General features: G+C 45.0%; 1 protein-coding gene across 2 annotated transcripts in view; it reads right to left on the reverse strand.

Moving 5' to 3' along the window:
- Positions 1-300: 300 nt before the first annotated feature.
- PTGFRN (prostaglandin F2 receptor inhibitor) overlaps positions 301-21291 on the reverse strand; it is a 100103-nt gene continuing 79112 nt past the window's right edge. The window contains exons 7-9 of one of the 2 annotated variants that reach the window (XM_073304627.2): positions 19666-19773; positions 11226-11531; positions 301-5304 (exon numbers count right to left, since the gene is read on the reverse strand). In XM_073304627.2, the coding sequence (XP_073160728.1) occupies positions 5138-5304; positions 11226-11531; positions 19666-19773 (581 nt within the window). In that variant the 3' untranslated portion in view covers positions 301-5137. The remainder of the gene's footprint in view (positions 5305-11225; positions 11532-19665; positions 19774-21291) is intronic. The other variant, XM_073304637.2, reaches the window with a different exon arrangement.

The following is a 21291-nucleotide window of genomic DNA, read 5'->3' on the forward strand; positions in this document are numbered from 1 at the left end:
CAACAGACTGGGTCAGGGTGGGCAGGAGGAGAAAGTTGCTGCTATCAAGAGTGCCTGTTGTATAGCGGGCAGAGCCTGGAATCAAAGTTTAGACCTACCTCTGACAAGGATACACCATATAACCATAGTCCAGTCATTTAACCTTTCCATAAAACCAGGAGAATACTTACTGAATTGGAGGGGGGGGGGAAGAGAAAAGAGGGCTGGAGGCTCAAATCTGATGTCTGTTTGAGAGGAGCTCTGAGTGCCAAGTCGATGGGAAGTGCCGCCTGCAGTGTGAACATTCTGACCAGAGAACGGTTACCAAAAGACTTGCTCTTTATTTTGAACATAAAAAGAAACATTACATAGCATCATTAGAACCGTTCAATTCCGGCATTCCAGAATTGTGCCAAACACCAATTCCTGTCTATTTCCTAAAGTCATTTTCAAGCAATGCCTGGTTCAGAGTCCAAGTAGAGAGGAATTTCCCAGCTGTAACCGAGTAGAAATCACATGGCAAAGTGAACAGAGTAAGATCAACAGGAGCCCTTAGCATACTTGGCTATTGGTTTCAATCCCAGGAGTTGCAGTTTAGATGGTACTGAACCCTTGCATCGCACCTCATGCAGCTTAATCCTTAATCTCCTCAGATACCAACCACTCCTAACACACACAAGTGGGCACAGGGAGTAAAAAAAAAATCATGGGAAAAGGAGTGACTAAGAGACACAGGTTCTTTAGTTAGAGACGAGATTCCCATTGTATAAAAAGAGGATAATACAAAATTGGCACACTTGGAAGACCTGCTGGGGAACTACTGCCCCAAGAATTTCAGCCTTTGAAAATACAGCAACACCAGGGAGTAAGGGGGAGGGAGCACCATCTCCCAAAGGGCTAGCAGCTGTGCGATGTAGTGGCCATCTCCTTTCATTTGGAACAGGAAGGAGATGTGTTATGGGCTATGATGGAAGAAGTGGTTACTCACCCTCTGCAGTAACTGTGGTTCTTTGAGATTTGTGCCCTTACAGGTGCTCCACCAAGGTGCACGTGTGCCCCAGAGGCCCTTGGAGATTTTCAGGAGCAATGTCCGTTCAGCCCTTGCATGCATCATGGTTATCCTTGTGCCCGGCGCCAAGGCTGTATCAGGCTACATGGGTGAACTGTCCCCCCAGTGCCTTCTGCACCACTGAGTCTCAGAGGAAACTGAAACAGAGGGGAAGGAGCGTGGGTAACGGAGCACCTACAGGGACACACATCTTGAAGAACCACACAGTTACTACACAGGGTAAGTAACCTCTTCTTCTTCAAGTAGTGTCTGTATGGGTACTCCACTCTTGGAGACTCCTGAGCACTATCCCCCCATACGAGCAGGGAGCTTAGGATTGGAGTCCATCACAGAAGACAGAACTGCATTGCCATCAGCCGCATCTGTGCCTAGAGAAGCTATGTATTGAAGATTATGTGACAGCTCTGCAGATTTCTGGAAAGGGAACATTAAGGAGAGCCACAGATGTAGATTGTGATCTAGCTGAGTGCACCAAAACACTGATGGTGGTGGAATGTCAACAGCCTAGTAGCAGGCTATAAAATACCCGGACACGCATTTATAGCGTGTCTCTAGGTAGAAATGGCAGAACTCTGTTTCAGTTGCAGACAGGTCAAAAACGTTCTAGTGGATTTATAAAATGGCTTAGCTCTGTCCAGATGAAAAGAGAATGCCCTCCTGACATCCAGAGCATGGAGAGCAGTCCCCAGGTTAGAAGAATGTGGCTTCGGAAAGAAAACTGGTCGGTATATGCTCTGATTCAGGTGAAATTCGTATGCTACTTTAGGAGAAACCGGAGACGTAGCCGTAAGGGCACCTTATCCTTGTGGAGTGTTGTGAAAGGAGGGTCAGCCATTAAGACCCTGATCTCTCTGACTCTGCAGGCTGAGGCAATAGTAATAAAGTCAATAAGGAGCAGGTCGCCATTGGTTCAAAAGGGAGCTTTGTGAGGCTTTTGGGAACTAGGTTCAGGTCCTACACAATGACCTGTAGGAAGGTCTTTGTATGGGAGAAGAGGGTCCCCAGGCCTTTCATGAATCACATGGGTGTGGGGTGAGCAAACAGAAAAGTCTTTGATCTAAGACTGGACTCCACCCTCTATAATAAAAAAAATGCTTTTTCTTTTAAACAAATACTAATCTAACTACTAACAACTAAACTAAACTAGCTAACTAGGAGAAACTCTGTAACTACCGAGGTAGGCAAGAGGCGGACATGCTAACTCCATTGTGCCGATGCAGCCTGATATAGCCTCGGCCGGGGCACAAGGATACCAACGGCGCAAGTGTGGGTTGAACAGACATTGCTAATGAAAATCTCCGATTGAGGGCATGTGGGGCGCACACGCACCCAGAGGGACACTACTCGAAAAATAAGGTTGATGTTAGCTAAGGGCATGGGGACCCTTCACTAATGGGTAAGGAACCCCCACAGCCAAAATATCCCTGAGTTTCTTTCTGCAGGGAGAAAATGCCAGCATGCAGTGTGTGCTTAGGAAGAGCTGCCATTCCATGCTTGTTCATTCCATATTACTGCATTCCAAGCTTGGTTCTGTTTCCCCCAAACGTAACGGACAGCAACAGAGATGAGGGTTAAACCTGCAAGGAAAGCGAGTGACTTGTGCTTTGGATAACTAATCCCCACCCCACCCAACAGAGAGACATGCTAGGAACATTTTTAAAAGAACATCAATGATGTGAGGAAAGCAAATATTAAAGCAGGAAAGAGAAGAGTCGTTTAGCTGTGTGTGGGAAAGAGGACATCAATACAAACTCAGTGCCCCGCAAGACCAGCAAGCGAGTGCCTCAGTGTGGTAAGGCAGCGCAGGAGAGGACAACAAACATTCTGTGCTGGTTCTGGAAGAGGATGACATCCTGCTCTAGCAAATCAACTCCTATGCTTTCCTCTTTTTGGAGAGTATATAGATGCAAGTTCTTTCATTTTAACACAGGGAACTCAGGTGTGCCATGATGGCTATGCATTCCTCCCCCACCAGCTTCTTGCTGTGTCCACATGCAGATTCAGGAAGGGCACTGAAACACGAGGCTCGGCTTCAGAAAAAGCTAGCAATAGGGGGAGGCTGCCGAGAAGACGCAGGTCAAGATTTTCCAGCTGTGACGAGTGATTTTGGGTGCCTCCATTTCTGGATGGCCCACATGAGACACCTTAAAGGGGCCAAAGTACAAAAAATGATGCTGAGCACCCCCTCTGAAAAATCAGGCTGCTTTTGAAATGCACACATCCAAAATAGTCACGCGAAAAATCTTAGCCCCAGTTCCCTTTCAGGGACAAAGTCTTGTGCCAGTGCTGGGGAAAATATCAGGACAAAAGTAACTGAACACTGAGCATCTCAAATAAATGCCGTCTGTAGCGGTTACAATACAATGGCGTTAAAGACTTCACTCAGCTGTGAAATGAAGTCATGTTAATAAAAGGAGGTTAGATCCTGCAGTACCCCGGAGGGTACGTGCGAATGGACTACTAGTCACAGAGAAGGCCTAGAATGTAATGAAAGTCTCGAGACAGTTAACAATACAGCAGGGCCTCTAACTTTTGCAGATGGTCTCATCTGTCATTGGTCCTTTATTCCTAAAGCATAATGGAGAAGGATGGACCACTGGTGGTAACTCAATTTCCTATCTTTGTTGATTTTAGCCAAACCCAACATGCGATATCAGTGTACTTCTTTTGTACACAATGTCTGACTTTTATTGCTTAAAAACACCAGCTGTGCTAGAAGACAGAGCTGCCCGGATAACTGAGAGCAGCTCCTTAGGAGCCATGCCAAGGGAGTGTGGAAGACCAGAGCCGGGCTTTCATACGATAGCACCTATGAATATGCCTCAAACCCCCTGGAGAGATCTGCCCATGTAGTGTCCAGCAATGGAGAGGACCCCTTGAAAAGACAGGGGTCACTGCAGGTACAAAGAGACAGAGACCTGCTTTAAAAAAAAAATATCAAAAATCAAACTCCCTTCTATGATGGCCTGATTTTGCACCCACACAGCCACAATTTGGCTGCTGTTGATTGTGGACACACTGCTGCCAAATTAGAGATTGCAGAGATGTGTGTTAGGTGGCTGCAAGGAAACAAAATGGAAATTACTTTAGAACCTGCTCTGTGTATAGGTAATAGCTGGTTCCCACACCATTTCCAGCCAACGGCCAGTTGACCATATACCTGAAAAGAGCTGGTGGTCTCCATCCTCTTCCTAAAAGGACGGGTGTTCCTCTGACGAACACATCACCACCGCCATGACTGGTAACTGGCGCCTTGCTGGTGGTCTCAGCAGAGAGGCCAGGGAGACACTCTCCACTCAGGAAGAGTAGCACCCCCTGTGGGTCAGGGTAGAGGCACAGTGGGAGGGGCTATGGTGGGAAGGAAGGCCTGCACTGTGAAGTACTTGGTCTGAGCATTCAGCCTCTAGGGTTGCCAAGGTAGCACTTGTCACCAGAACAAAGACCAACTTTAAAAAAAATATATTTAAGAAAATTGTCACAGACACGTCCATACATGCTGTATTGTGGAGTGAACTCCAAACCCCTGAAAATAGGGGAAGAGAGGGCACCCTGACAACCATAAACCCACCTTGACCATTGCATCTTTACCAAACAAGTACTAGAGCACCTCATACGGCTGCTTCCTTCCCAGCACTGGAGATAGGAACAAAACCCGGGGGGGGGGGAGGGGAGGTAAAAGAGAGAGAGAACAGGTCAGCTAATTTTATAAAAGGCAAAATGTTTCTCCCAAGCCCTGCCCACCACAATAACCCTCCCTCCCGCCCAACGATGTTCACACACAAAGAGAGATCCTAAAAACAAGACAAAAGGATTTAACAGTGAATCTTGTCTGAAGGCTGCTGAACAGTTTGCGTGTCAGAAGAAAATATCCCCACAGTAAGTGTCCCTGGAAGAAGAGCTCTGTGCTGGTACACATGGCCTGCGCTCTCAGTACTTAGCATGTGGAGAGGAGAAGCTCTAGGTCCTGGCTTAGATCAGAGAGAAAGATACTGTCCATTGGGCATTTGTGTGTCTCGCACACACACACATCTCAGTCTCGGGCCAACTGCCCAAATCTCTCCCAAAACGTGCATAGTCTCATTCCCACACTCAGTCCATCTCCATTGACATTAGCCGGCGTCGCTCCCGTCTGGTTTCTTGTACTTCCTTCTTGCAACACCAGCGGGAACTGCAGTAGCCAATGAGGCAGGATAAGAGTCCGATGATGGTGGCTAGACCAATGCCTATCAACAGTGGATATTTCAAAGCGTTCAGCACTAGGAAGGGGGAGAAAAAAAAAGCAAAAGCAAAATGATTAAATACAGCGTATAGAGAAATGCCAAACTTGCTCACTCTGTCTAAGAAAGGGAAAATACACATCAGCCAGGGACAGATGAAACCATTCAGAAAGAAATTCTAGTTCCCCCTCCCCATTTCGAAGGTTCTGAAAAAATTCAGCTCTCACTCCCCTCTGTTTTGCTTCCATAATTCTCAAGCCCATATAGAAACAAGAAGGACAGGATGCAAAATCTCATAAGAAAATGTCTCATTGTGAGATTCCCAGCTCCAATCTGACAGACTCCAAAGGTTAAGCTAGTCCTGAGGAGCATCCACATTTTGGGTTCTTATCCAAACCAGATTAATCCACCAACAATTTAAACAAAGATGGATGGAAACCCATTCCTTTTACAACACAGCTTCCAAGTGACGAGTCAAGGGCTCTGACTTTTTGAAGGACTGTATACGTAGATTTAGAGCTCGTTAGGAAGCAAATTCATTCTAGCCACCTAGCAGTTTCCAGTCAAGTCCATATTTAGGTGCCCAAAGAAGTGGCCTGCTTTTCAGAAGTGCTGAACATCCTGCAGTTCAGTGAAATGGAGGGTCTGGAATGAGGACCCATTCAGGGGATTAGGTAAATCAACTCAAGAGGCACACTGCTCCAGGAGGCTCATGCAGAGTTTGAATCAACTGCAGCTCTCTCTATGACTGGTATGGACAAGCAATATTAATTGTAGGATTAGCTCCACCAGGGATGGGAGCAGAGCATTAGAAAATTAGGGACATTTCGTCCCTGAGGTAACTCACTAGCTGCACAGAAAGCAGAACAAAGACTTATGTTTCATTTCATCTTCTTTGGGGCTCCCAGTGAGGCCATTCCTTGAATTTCTGGGAAGTACTTTGGTAAGTACTTGGCCTGACATGCCCCCTAGATTATCACTAAATCACAGTTTTAACTATCTGCTGGATGTATACAACTAATGTTAAGTACATGCAGCAGTTATGAAAATTAGTTTCTTATACTGCAGGAGATTTAAGGGTTGCGTGTAACATGCAGAAAGGGCTGAAACATAGGTCAAGAACCATGAGCACAGGGAGCAGTGTATTCATTGTGTTTACAACAGGGGATTAGGAGTCAGACTCCTGGGTTCTGTTATCGATTGAGATACTAATTGCACCACAATTCACCATGCCTCAAGTCCCCTGTCTGAGAAATGCAGCTAAGGCCTGGTCTACACTACGAAGTTAAGACGACTTATGTCAACCTTTGTTGACAGTGATGCCACCTCTCCTAGTGGCGTTGCACCATGGTCTACACACCGAGGTCAGTGCGTGTGCAGACACTGTGACCTGTATCAATCCTAACAATCCTCCAGTAGCTGTCCCACAATGCTAGACAGTGACTCCACTGCTCAGACGCTGGAAGCCACCCACTTCCCTTTAAAACCCACACATACTTTTGGAATGTCTTTTCCCGATTGTTCAGCTTTGACAAGTGCACCCAACAGCTCTTCACTGTTGCGTAAAACTGCCCAACCAACCATGGCAGCTACATACTATAGACATGCTCCTGCCTGGAGCAGACAGGAGGTATTGGATCTCCTGGGCATCTGGGGAGAAGAGGCTGTGCAGACACAGCTATGGACCAGTCATAGAAACATGGACATCTATGAAAAGATTGCACAGGGGATGTGGGTGAAGGGGTATGACAGGGATCAGCAGCAGTGCCGCATGAAAGTGAAGGAACTATGGTAGGCATATCAGGAGGCCAGGGAGGCCAACCATCTACCTGGTGCTGAGCTGCAGACCTGCTACTTTTACAATGAGCTGCAGGCCATACTTGGACCCTGCACATCACCATGGATACCCAGACAGAGACTCTTGCCTGGAGCAATGAGGAGGAGGGATATGCAGCAGGAGGTCAAGCTAGGCCACAAGCCGGGAACTTGGAGACTCCATAACCATCTAGCCAGTTCCGCCAGCCAAGCACAAATGAGCCCGATCCAGTAGAAGGAACCTCAGGGTAAACGTGGGCATGCATTCTCCCTTCACGTGTTTAGATGTGGAGATGGCGCCTGGCCCAACCACAAGTTAGCAGGACACCGGTATCTACGCTTCACTGTTTTACTCAACAAGAAGAGGTAAAGGTACCACACACACACACACAGGTAGTGTTTTCTGCATTTCAGTCTCCTGTAGATTTAGGCAGTGGGGGGCACGCATGATGTGGAGCACTTAGTTTATGTACACAGGGACATCCCTTGTATTGTCCTGAGAGATCTTGATGAAATGCCCATGGAGGTACTCTTCAATCCTCTTCCGAAGGTTTTTAGGAATGGCTGCCTTATTTCTGCTTCCATGGTTGGACACTTTCCCCACGTCACTCCATGATGACTTTGGCAGGCACCGTTGCAGTAAACAGGCTAATGGCATATGGGCCCAGATGGCTTCAGGATGCCAGAAGTCACTGTGTTCTCTGGGCCTTCGTGACCCTCAAGAGCAAGGTATCAGCTAAAATCATTTGTGCCCGTGGTAAATAGTGCCAGTACTCAGTGCCATTGTCCTGTCCTCATGCCCACGGAAATAAGTGCTGAAATTTTATTGTTTTACGCAACCAAACAATTCCCTCCTGATTCCCCACCTTGCCCCTAGTGGCCATAGTGACTGTGGCTGCTGCTGAAGAGCGGTGCTGTGGAGAGGCACTCCAGAGGGTCAACAAGCAGGTCTTGTTTAAAACTTGTAGGGGAATAAGGGAAGGGAATCCTAAGATCTTCTGCTTTCTGTCTTGACTGTAAATAGGATACATCTGTCTGTTTTATCTGTGGCTGCTGCCACTGCAGTCTTGAGGGGTGCCCCCTCCACACCCATCCCCTGATGAGGAAGAGAAAGAGGACATGTTCATCGAGATAATGAAAGTCAGTGGCGCATCAGACCATGAACAGAGGGCCAGGAGGGTGAACACAGCAGACAGCCTGGAGAAGGAAGGAACGGGCAGGAGAAAGACACAGGAGTCCCAGCAGGAAAAGGAGAGGAAGATGCACCAGGACAATGGGGTTTCCCAGGCAGCAAATACAAATGCTGCAGACTCTTGTAGACCTACAGCTCCAACAGTCACGGGCTCACCTCCCCTTACAGTCAACCAAGACTTCCACTTCAGCAGCTTCTTACATCTTGCATCAGGGGCCACATCCCTATCCCCCCACAGCAACGGACAGTGAGAAAAACCACAGCTTCACATACACTGACCTGTGAGAGCCAGCATTGGTGCATGTTTGGCAGAAATGGACTGGCATGGACATGAATGTTTTCCACCATTCTAATTTTAAAGTTCTGTTCTGTTAATTTACAATTAAAATTTTGCACTATCTTGGTTTTTCTTTGCACATTAATGTTTGGCACTGGTTTAGGTATGCAATACATTTTTATTTTTTGGACAAATTCATCTTTATTACTTCATTACATTCTGCGGTATGTCTGTGCTTCGAGTGCCACTAGATTATTCATAAGAGACCAGAGATACAGAATTCATAGGTTGAGTGAAAAACCCAGTGTAATAATTATAAATGTACAATAAGCACTGCACAATTCATTGGTTCATTAAAAGACGAACATAAATGTACACCAAGCACTACACGATTCTTGACAGTCACCCAAAGGTCAGGGCCAGGTAGAGTACAGCCTACCACACCACACTGCTGTGGCTGATGGTTAAAATGATCTTTCAAGGTGTCCCTCAGCTGCACAGCTCCACACTGAGCTCTTCTAATGGTGCTCGTGTCAATGTCAGCCAACAGCTGTTCCACCTCCATCCTACCCCTCAGCAACTTTTCCTTCTTTGCCTCATAGATATTATGCGGTACACAGCAGGAAACTATAACCATTGAGATGTTTTTCTCACAGAGATCTAATCTAGTGAGTAAACACTGCCGAAATCCCTTCCATCTGCCGAAAGCACATTCAGCTGCCATTCTGCACCTGCTGAGCCGGTAATTGAATCTTTCCTTGGAGCTGTCAAAGTGGACAGTGTACAGCTTCATAAACCAGGGGAGCAAAGGATAGGTGTGGTCACCCAAGATCACTTGGCATTTCAGCATTGCCAAATAGTAATCCACCTGTCTAGAACAAGTGTCCCTGATGCAGATTTCTGAACAGCCCTGTGTTCTTAAAGATGGAAGCACAATGTATGTTCCCGGACCAGCCCACATTGATCTCAGTGAAGCATCTCCAGTGATCCACCAACTCTTGCATAACCATAGAAAAGTAGCCCTTTCTGTTCATGTGCCAAGAAGGGCTGGCGCCAAAATAGGGATATGCGTGCCACAGTTCTGGAAACCCACAGCTGAAAATCCATCCATATCGTCCTGCACATTGCCTAGAGTCACAGTCCTGTGTACCAGGATACAGTTAATGGTCCTACACACTCGCATGAAAGCAGCCCCCTACTGTGGATTTTCCAATTCCAAAATTATTTTCCACTAACCGGCAGCAACCTGGCATTGCAAGTTTCCATGGTGCTATCATCACTCACTTCTCAACCATCAATGCAGCTCTCATTCTGGTGTCCCTGCACTGGATTGCGGGTGCCAGCTTGGCACACAGATCCAGGAACGTAGTCTTTCCCACCCAAAAGTTCTGCAGCCACCGCTCATCATCCCAAACCTTCGTTATGATGTGATCCCACTAGTCAGTGCTCAGCTTTCAGGCCCAGAAGGGGCACTCCACCGTCTGCAGCTGCTCTGTGAACACCAACAACCTTGCATTTTTTTAATTTTTATTTTTTTCCCCACTGTGTTCCCTAGTAATCTGTCCTCAAAGAAATCATCATGTCCCCCGTTGTTGCGGTACTTCCTGCAGCTCTGCAAATACCGGAGCACCATTCTCCCTGAGTTTGTAATGTTCATGACAACAGTACACAGCTGTGCAGGCTCCATGCTTCTGTCAGAGATGGCAGACACTAACAAGTGTGGGTTTGTAGGGTTTTTAAAAAAGACACAAAAACGTGATAGGATAGAGATAGCATTATGGGATGAGAAAATTGCCTGGTGGGAACATGACCCCTTGCTCCCCCTTCCCCGTGACTCGTGTGTGTGCAAGCACGTTCCAAAAATTTCCCAAAAGGTATTGCACCAGAGGGCAGCGCATGACGCACTGAGATACCTACCTATGGTGCACCGCATTTTACATTGACACAAGCTCTGCTGGTGTGTACATGCAGCACCAACACAAGCAGTCATGTACGCACAAGTGATGCAGTAACTGCTGTGGCTTTACACCGATAGAACTTACATTTACCAGAGTTTGTAATGTAGACATGGCTTAATACTTCCCTTGTGTGGTCAGCATCAGGGTTACTTTACAATGTATATCATGTGGAGAGTCTTGGTTAAAAGATGCTATAGGTGTGAGAAGTATCAGGCCACTCAACGGGTTGGGAAAGGGGAAAGCTTTGCTTTTGTAAGCACGATACATTGCTGGGCACATTGTATGATCAGGAATTAAAAGTTTAACATGCAAGAGAAAATGCAAAGTTTAACTGCAGATAGAACTAGCACTTTTCATATTTAGAGGCAGTTGCAGAGTACTTAAAAAGCTTTTCTAGTTCTACGACAGCACACATTAGACCCATAGCATTACACGTGTTCTTATCATCAACATGGGGTAAAGTGTCATCACTGGTATTCCTGAGCCTTAGCATCCCCACTGGCAGAATACAGCAGGTGTACAGATGGGCTATGAAGTACCCTGTGCAGTCACCTTCGGAAGAAAGGAGGCAGCTACAATGCAGGGGCCTCTAAAAGTGGGGGTGGGCTGGAGGGAGGGGCGCGTGCAGAATGGGGAATAGTTGGTACCTGAGGGCTCCAACAGGGGTGTGGCAAGTACATTCCCCAGCCTCAACAAGAAAAGTATCTAAAACCCTTACCATCCATTTTCACAGATATGAATATGGGCTTGGATTTGATCTCCGGTTCCCGCTGCCAGACACCCGTGGCTGATCGCACCCAAGGGGTTATTGAGCAGTAATGGTTGCCGAAATCCTGGCCCTCACAGCCATGCACCCGCAGCCGGAACTCCATGGGGCTGATCCTCTCCAGGCTGACATCGCTGCTCCAGTTCCTCCTGGCCTGGGTCACGATCCCTTTCCGATCCAAGGAAGCTAGCAAGACAGGGGCTCTGTCCAGTGCAAAGGAATGCACAGCAAACCAGGAGACGTCGAAGGACATATCATCTGAGTTTGAAGGCAAACAGAATTTGGCAAGGACAGTGAGCTCTGAAGGATATTTACAGTGTCACTTAGTCAGCAAATGGGCAGAGTCTGGTGTCTCGGAACATACAGGAGCATTATAACCAAATGACTGAAAATACAGCATAGATTTAAAAACAAAAAACAAAACAAACCAAAAACACCCTGTTCTTTGACAACTCAGCTTTCCAGCACAAACCAGGTAAATCACAGAAGGATTACAATGCAGGTGGTATCATGAAAATATGAACTCTTAGGCAGTTAACCTCATTTCTGAATTGACCAGACACACAAAGAAGATTATGACTGCAGGAAACTAAGTAGGCTGGATCAGTATTTGGCATTAACCCTTGGAATGCTACCTAATTATGACAGAGATGTTGGGAGTCGTGGGCACTTGCTAAAGCAGAGGAAGCAGAAAGGGAAGAGTCAGGGCTAGGACACTTAGTGGGGTGGTTGGGTCTTTTTTTCAGGGATGGTAGCAAGGGATTTTTAGCACCTGGGAAGGGCTGTCAGTGGGAGCATAGGAAGGGTAGTGAGCAGAGGTGAAAGTAAGCCGGTGCGCCGTACCGGGGTGACCTGGCTTTCGCAGGTGGCAATTTAAAGGGCCTGGGGCTCCCAGCAGCGGCTGGAGCCCCAGGCCCTTTAAATTGCCGCCAGAGCCCCACTGCTGGAGCCCTTGTAGAGGGCAGCACATAAGTGTTTAGCAGCTGAAGAGGAATGGGATTAAGATCTTGTCAAAACACAGGTTTAGCAACTAGGGGACAGTGGGTAAATCGTGCAGGTACTTGTTGGGAGGGTAAGTGTGTCATGAAGTTGGGCTGGGGTACAACAGTAGGAAGGCTATGGATAGTTGGGAGAGGGACAGGGTTTCCTACTGGGGACAGCAGAAGATCTTCTATTGTGTCTTTTTCCTACTATTTTAGACTGAAATCTCAAATTTAATTTCATAGGTGAGTCTTTGCTAAGCAAGCCTAGAAGCTGGGTAAGACTGTTGTAATTCCCACATGATTAAACTAAAGCGCAAGGCATGAGGAGCAGAATGCTAGAAGTTTGCTAGCGGGCAACAGTTTCCAAACAACATCCTTGACCTTGTCTAGTCTCTCATGCTTTCAGAGAAGTCTCTCCTTTAAAAAGACAGCCTCCCAGCTGTAGTTAGCGTGCTGTGTTCTCAACATAAAAAGGCAGGCCCCCAGGTAGTACAGCGATGAACATGCTAGAATTGCTCATAAAACACCACACACATAATGATATCACTAAATATTTGCCTTCACATCCTGCCCATGAAACAGCCTACCTTTCTGCCATAGTTTTTCTTTAATTATGTGTCAGAAGGAACTATGCCTCACACACATTGCACTTGCAAGGAGATAATCTACCAAGTGCCTTTGTAGTGACTTCCACCTCTAACACCAGTTGACAGATAGTCAGAGTCCATCAGTACTACCGTCCCTTTCCGTGCTCATACAAGATCATATTGATCCATTTAGCAGATCTGCACTTTTAACCCTATTAGGCTGGCAGCTGAGGATGCAGTTTAATCACTGCAACATCCTCTGTGTTAATACCCCAATTCACCGCACAGCGGGTTAGAAAACCAACATGGATGCTATTATATATGAGTAATATACAGAAAGCTGCTAAAGAAGTCATTGTTTTTTATGGTCTCTTTAACAAACTTGTCTAAACTCCAGCTGAAGATGGATTCCATCTGAGAGCAATAATGAAATATTCTCATAATCTGTGTGTAGGGATGATAGGGGTGGGATGGACCATTCTCAATCTGACCTATCCACAATGTCAGGAAGCTAAGCAGGAGGGACCTAACACTATCTCCTTGATCACCAGAGCTGGGGACTTTATCCTGAGGTGTGCTAGACTGACCACACTGTAGTCAATGGGCTCTAATAATACACAGCACACATATAATACTGTTCTTAACTAAATAATCAGTGGCCCACACTGTCCAAGGAAAACTGTGTTGAGCTCTTCTTACCACACAAGTGCCTCAGATGTAGTAGGGGCTAGCATGGCTTTGAGTGTAATGAGGACACAGCCTTAGACAATTCTGCTGCTTCTATACATTATCTGCATCTCTGATTCCCCTACACATTAAGCACACAGATGGGCCACAACTGACGCTCACATCCTTATGAATTTTGGATACAGATTGGTGTTGGCGGGGAGTGAGGGGGGAGGGAGGATAGGATACTGAATATGAATTAGTTGAGTTCCCATATCCAAGCCAGCCTCTACAATTTTGGATCCACATCAGATCTAAAACTGGAAAGGGTTTATGTTTTCCAGTTCTGAGTAAGGTCCAACCAAAATAACACTAACATTTTGCAGGATATCAGCACTGCCAGTCCTGAATTGAGCTTCAAACTCAGTAGCTAGCCCTACCCTACACTTGCAGGGGGTATCTCCTCGGCTTATCTGTAGTTAGCAGGTGCCACATCTACGTACGTATGCTGAGCTGTAGCCGTGATGGTTCCAGGAGATTAGAAAGGCAAGGTGGATGCGATAATATCTTTTACTGGACCAAATTCTGCTGATGAGAGAGAGAAGTGATCGAGCTACACAGAGCTCTTCATGTTTCAGGAAGGACCTGAAGAAAAACTCTGTCTAAAATGAAAGATATTACCTCACCTACCTTGTCTCTCTAATAGCTATGTATTGCATTTCAAATTCTGTTACTTATTCCCCTACTGGAGGGGATAATTCTGTTTGTAATATCATTAATTGACCTGGAAGTACCCATAAACAGGATTGAAATACGTAGCAGGAGCAGATAAACGCTATGGGATAAAATGTCCTATTTTCATGTACGTCTTCTGTAATGAAAAGAGGGAAAGACAGCAGATAGGGGCACACTATATAGCAACAGAGACACTGGCATCTCCAAATAGTCCATTCACCCAGAAAGTTCACTATCCTGACTGCAACAATGGCCAGTACCAGAAGATGCCACAGAACCTCCATAAAAGTACCTGGTGTATTTTGCAGTTCTGGAGAAGGGAAACATTACCCAACCCCACCTGGGGATCAGTTAATGCCCTGAAGCACATTTGTTGACAGATAGTCCTTGTAGATCATTCCTACTGCCTGTAACTGCAGAGGCTACTTTTAGTTACTCAGGGTGACATCCTGGCCCCCCTAAAGTCAAGGGAAAAATTCCCATTTGTTTCAACACAGCCAGAATTTCACCCTCTATCTTGCCTGCTCCCTTCACCACCAGTGTCCCTCATTCTGCACCTGGACCAACCACTTCTAGGGGAAGAGTTCCATCTCCATAGCCCAGTCAGTTCTTGACTTCTGTGGAGACTGCTAAAAAGGTGGCCTGTTATGTGGTAGCGGACACCAGTCCACAAGAAGCCAGATTGAAAACCACCCACTCATTTCAAAGATCATTAAGACAGCCATTAGCTTTTTTGTCTCCACCAAGCTGGGTTGAGTTTGAAACCGTGACCCGAGGTAACAGGTCCACACACCCTGGCTACACCCAATCTCTGAAGACATACATTGCCCATAAATTCCTCTTACTTCCGCATATTCTACTTCAGACAAGCTCGATCCAGTTATAGTAAGAACACTTGGACATTCTCCAGGATAAATGACATCAATGATGACACAGCTCTGACCCATTGCCTCCCCCAAATCCCCAGTCACACACAGTTACACTTGCAGAATAAAATTTTAACAAACAAGTCCTTTTAACGTCTCAGGCAAATTCATACCTTTGAAGAATTGTTTTCTGTTTAAAATTATACTGTTAATTTGAGGTTCTCTTTTTCCTTCATACAGCGATAATGAGTTGAAAGTTATAAGATCTTGCTGTCATTTTGAGAATGCCAAATCTATCTTTTGTAATTACACCATGGCATAATAGTATTATGCCAACATATCTTATTAATCAGTATACACAGTGCGCAATTAGTGACTCAGTACCGACACACAGAGAATCAGAGGGAGATTTTGTCTGCCTGAAAGATTTCCTCGTTATTATATCCCTTGAAGGGGCTGTGTGCCAAAGTCATTTGCTTTATTCCTGAGTTTTGTGTGATTTTTCACATTACAAAATATTAGAAATTTAGCAACAGCAGGACATGAATTTGGTGCTCTATAAAGATTAGTAGCAAATACGTCCAGCTGCTCCCAGAATCTGATCAATTAAAAACAGCATATTTAAATATTTGGTTATCCACTGGTATCCCCAAAAGCAAGAAAAAAAAATCTTTCCTCCATCCCCGTTGTTCATACTAAGTATCAATTTTAATTAGGGAACAAAAATAAAGTCTCCATTTTTGGATCACTGGAACAGATCATTGTCACCACAAATTCATTGCTATTCTTCCCTGCCCCTACCATACAGTCTTATATTAGTCAATATCAGGCACCAGGAAAAGAGAGGCTAAATGCTCCCTGGGATATTATGAGGGAGAAATATAACATCCCAGTGACAAATCCAGGGGGTTGCTGATCCCTTTGGGTGATGAAACTCTCAGGTCCTCTCTACATGCAGACTAACGTGGTGGTGTCCTGCTTTCTCCCTCCAGGCTGGCTAGAATCATCAACATGTAAGGCACATCTTTATGCATATTCCAATTTGACACACAGGACTAAGCTGTCTGGGTTTTAGCTACTTTCCTGGCTACTCAGTCCTCAAGATAGTGAATTCTATTCCCAGCCCACCTACTAGACACCATGCACTTCCACTCAACAGAATGGAGCTCTTTTAGCATCTTGTGATTGTGCTGAATCACAATTTTGAAACCCCTTTTTGTTTGCTAAATTGATATGAGGTTGAACAGGGCTTCCTAGAGAGCTGAGAGTACCACTCTTCAAGACAGTGTAAAGAAGCTGGCTTTGTTAATTTTCCAGGGCACTCACTGGGTCTGTCTGGAGCACATAAAACTACTTTTTCAGAGAGAGACACTGTAATACTCTCAAGGACCTGAGAATACAGGCCTATGAAGGGGTCATTTGGGAGACATTGTTATCTGTTCGAAGAAGAATTTTTACAGAACTAATAGAAGAGACTCTGCCCTTGAGGCAATGGAGACACTACCTTACTCAAAGAATTAAAAAAATTTCATTTGAATTCAGCACACTAATCACAGCTGTAAAACTAACAGACTGGCTCTCCCAGATGAAGAATCTATAAGGGACAGATGTTCCAGTGTCCCAACCCTCCATAACGCACACTCCATTCGGGGCTCAGAGCAGCAACGGCACTCCTTTGCATAGTGTTGCGGCCAGAGCAGAGCACTGCGGGAGACATCCAAAAGTGCCTTCAGTGATGGATAAATGTACAGCTAGCTAAGACAAGTTACTTTGCCCCACCTAAGTCTGACCTAGAACCAGTACTATTATAAGTACTCTAAATTGATTCTGGGTGTAACAGAAGGAGGATAAGCTGACTGATAAAGAGAAAGACATTGTCTTCTCTCAAGCACAGCAAATATTTCAAAATCTTCCTATAAGTACTTTGCACAGATGGTTATGAAAATTAAGGAGCGTGTAAACAGATCACCCCAGATGTTTCCCTACCTTACTCCATGAAATATAAACATCTATTAGAATTGCACACTTGTGAAGGAGAGCTGCAAAGCTTAGATGAAAATAGTTCAGCACAAATCTGGGCTTAATGCCCTCAGCAACACGTCTGCGGACTTTAAAATAAAAGATCCTCTCAAATCCACTGGCTCGTCTGTGTTCATGAGAGATAACCTAGAATGAACAATTCTGGAACATCAGAGACCAAAACAGCAAGGATTTAATATGGAGACTTGACTTCTATGATATTCCAGAAGATGCAAGTGGGCCAGGGGTGGTGCTACCTCTCTGTGCAAGTTAAGCAGACAGTTGGCAGAGCAGTGATGTCTGCTCTGCCTTCACTTAACTTCCCACATCCCGGGGGCAGACGGAGACCAGCACTACATTGCTCAGTCAACCCAGAAAGTACATCAACTCTTGCTGTATGTATACAGTTGGTGCAAGCTTTCCCCAGTATTGGGTGTCAGTTCCAATTTGGGGGGAGTTCCCATGGTCTGTTCATTTCCTTGGCGTCTCTGCTAAGTTTGGGTTATTAATTCCAGTTGTGAATTAAGTTTTGCAATATGGAGAGATGTCTCACTAAAAACAGGCCAAGCCACCAACAGGAGAGAAAGATATCAGACTCCCATCCACAGGGGTCCAACAGAGGGCTGGAGACGTGCCAGTTTCTCTGGCATGCCTGAAGGGCCCAGATGCAGCTTCTCCATGAGGACACAGATGGGGCTGGTTTGAATCTCAAATCTTGTTAAACAATGTTTGCACAGACCACTGACTAAGTTACTTGGACACCTGTCACAATTCCACACTTAGTCATTCCCTGCTGCGCACGTCCACTGTACAAGCTGAACACGGGTCTGTTTGCCCAGCTGTTACAGACTTAAGGAACTGTGGGAGCAGAGCTCTGCCAAACACAATGAGACAATTCCCAGAAGCAGAATCGATTACAAAAATCTTCAGTGCTATGATAATGGAAACTCTGCACTGATTGCTCTGGGTGACAAGGACATTTCTAATTCTCAGCAGTATCAATGCTTTCAATAAGCATCTCAACCCCAGTGAGACTGCACTATTCACACCTTGGCCATAGGGATTGGCAGTTTTCTGGAGAGGTCACCGTTCCAGTGTAAAACTCTGTTCTCTATCATCCTTCCACCCCTTGTCTGAATACCTCCAATCTCTTGTTCTCCGCATACCCCCCAGAACAGTCATATAATAAACCTCACTACAATGTACACTGAGTGGCCTCCTTGTTGGAAATCTCAGAGGCATCAAGAGCTGAAAATGGGCCACGGAGACTAAATTGTCTGATGATTTCTAAAGGGCTCTTGTGCAAAGCACACTAAGGGCAGATTGGGGCACAAAGAACACAATTATATTGCTGCAGATCATGCCCATTCTCCAGGGTTATGAATCTTGTCAACATTAAAGATTCCTCAACTTTCTCCCCACCTACCAATTCAAATAAGACACTCAAACCAGGTTTTCACCATTCTTACTACAGTCTTCACTCATATTTTCACAGACAGCACAGAGCAGTAATTTAGCAGACTACTTCCCTACTGCATTTGCCTCTGCAGCACAAACTGCTTGACTAACTCTTGGTATGTCATGTTATACGCTTCTATAATAAAAGATGTAATCTTTTTTGGAGAAGCATCATGCTTACAGAGGTCATAAGTGCCACATGTACTAATTTACATAACAAATAGGGACAAATTAAAGAGAATATAAACCAAACTAAACCTTCATCCAAAACTCATATCAAGCCTAGGGTTTTTTTTGTTTGTTTTTGAGTTCTCAAAGCATAAATATATCATTTAAAGCTATTTCATGGTTTTTTTACCCCAAGTCAGGATCAGCCAAGCTAGTGTCAAGCAGGCATCTGAACTTTTGGTGCGTCTCTGAACCTCATAACCTTTTAAGGTTTGCATTCAGTGTGCATCCTACCATGTTAGCAATGAACAGAATGCAACATTTCTTCTTGGTATTTCATACAAAAGCTCCTGAATCTAGAAACAGGCTCATTACTAAAGAGATCAGCAATGAGAAAGGACTGTTGGCATCTTGGCTAAATTTTAAAATTGTAAAAACAAGATATAAAGTAAGTTTAGTGTTGGACAAACAGTGCTAAGCTGACACGTGGAGATTTAATGACTATCCACAGAAGATACACAGCTTTTCCCCCGCACTGCCCTGACAATGAATCTCATTCCTAACTAAGGGTGACTGGGCCCACAGCGCATTCAATCTTTGGCTCTTTGCTCAGACTGCCAGCAATGGGGACTGTTAGTGTGAACAGTAATGGAGGTTTGTGATGAGAACACCTCTTCACTAGGATATGAAATGAGAACCTACCAGTTTGTTTTATATATACACATATAACCTTTTGGCCTATATTTTCCTATATTCTCCATTGCTTTGACTAGTATTATGGGGCTTTGTGGTGGTTCTTGATTTCTAGACCTATTCAAATAGTGTCCCAGTTGCCCGTGTTGTACAGTACAGTGAAGGTAACGGAGTTATTTCCAAAAAACAAAAAATGAAATAAAGTTCAGTGGAGTACCTGGCTCAAGTACCACTCTGTCGATGGTGACAATGCAGAGCAGATCTGCCAGCTCGCCCTGGTAAACCGTCGGGTTGTCCGAATGCACTGAGACATTAAACACGGGACCTAAAAGATAGCAATTTAATCCCATTATTCATTCAAGGTTCCTTCTTTGTGTTACCCAAAAGCTTTTAACCAGTGCTTAAAACAATCTAGGTTAGTTTGTGAAGCACTTTGATGTCAGATGACTAATATATTGCCTCTGCTCTCAAAGTGAAGATTTATGGAACCACCTGCATATTCTTTAAGACACTAAATTTCATGCTGGTGGAAAGTACCAATCACCAGCTCTGAAGTCCTCTACTGATTCATAGAACAGGCACAGTATGGCAGGAGGAGTTTACCACACACTGTCCTCTGCCAATATGCCATCCACTTGCCCTGGAGGAGGCCCCTATGGGTGTCTTTCACCAGTTCAGTCTTGGGAACCCCCCCACTTTGATTGCGGAGCCACTGATGTGTGTGATGTGGACATTTCTATTAGGAGCTGAACAAAGACCAACTCACCTCTTAGAACATGTAACCTTTATTATATGGCCACAATTCCATATGGTTTTCATATGGGTCCTGGCTCTACCCCATACAACTTCTTCTATGATCCTAGGCAAGTCAAAATATCTGTGTCTGAATTCCTCCACCTATACAATGGTTATAATATGGATATACCCTCACAGGGGTGTGGTGAGGTGCTCAGCTACTATGGTGATGTGCATCACAGAAAAGCCTTTAGATCAAGACACCCACTTTTGACCAGTACCAAATCCATGGTGCAAAATTAATGACAGAGTGATGGTACTTCACATAGGTTTACATGGCTAGAACTGTACCTCTTTTGTAGGCAGAAGACTGAAGGACAGATATCTGAATATCCCATAATCTGAGTCCTCCACTAAAATAAGGATTCACCTACCAGAGAGGTGAGAAACAAGACAGCACTGTTTATGGTTGTCTCCATCATTCTGAGGTCTAGGCCCTACTTTAAATCCAAGAATCTTCATAACTCTTGCAGAGTCCCACCAGGCTTTTGACGGGAAACCTCCAAGGAAAATCCAGGTTTCTGTAGGAAGCTGTACTAGTGACTGAGTAGATTGTACTTTTTCTTCAAGTCACTACTGAACCAATGTTCTGGAATGGAATTAGGGTATTGTGCCACTAGTTGTAACTTACTGGTTGAGATATTGAAGACCGCAGGGGGATGACTATTTGTGGTCCACGGAGATTACAGAGCACTTTTTACAAGAGCCAAAATTCCAATTAAGAGGAAGCAATTACTTTGTGGCTTCCTAAATTCGTATGATGATTTCAAATGGGCATAATTTTCTTTACTTTCTGTTAAACTGTAGTGCAACATTCTTGTTGCAGTTAAATCTTCCATTCCCCCCCCCCCCCACACTCCCCCATGGCTGCATTTTGGCAGTGATGAAGCAAGGTCTACCTATGTAAGTTTATAAAATCACTGTCACATGAAAGGCATTATATAAAAGTGTAAGATGTCCCTGAAAACATGGAGATAAATGAATACCAAAGATGCCTTAGAAGTTGTATGAACTATTGGTTTAGACTTGAAGAGTCTGCTAGAACATA

The sequence above is a fragment of the Lepidochelys kempii genome, chromosome 1 (assembly GCF_965140285.1).
Source record: "Lepidochelys kempii isolate rLepKem1 chromosome 1, rLepKem1.hap1, whole genome shotgun sequence".
Lineage (NCBI taxonomy): Eukaryota > Metazoa > Chordata > Testudines > Cheloniidae > Lepidochelys > Lepidochelys kempii.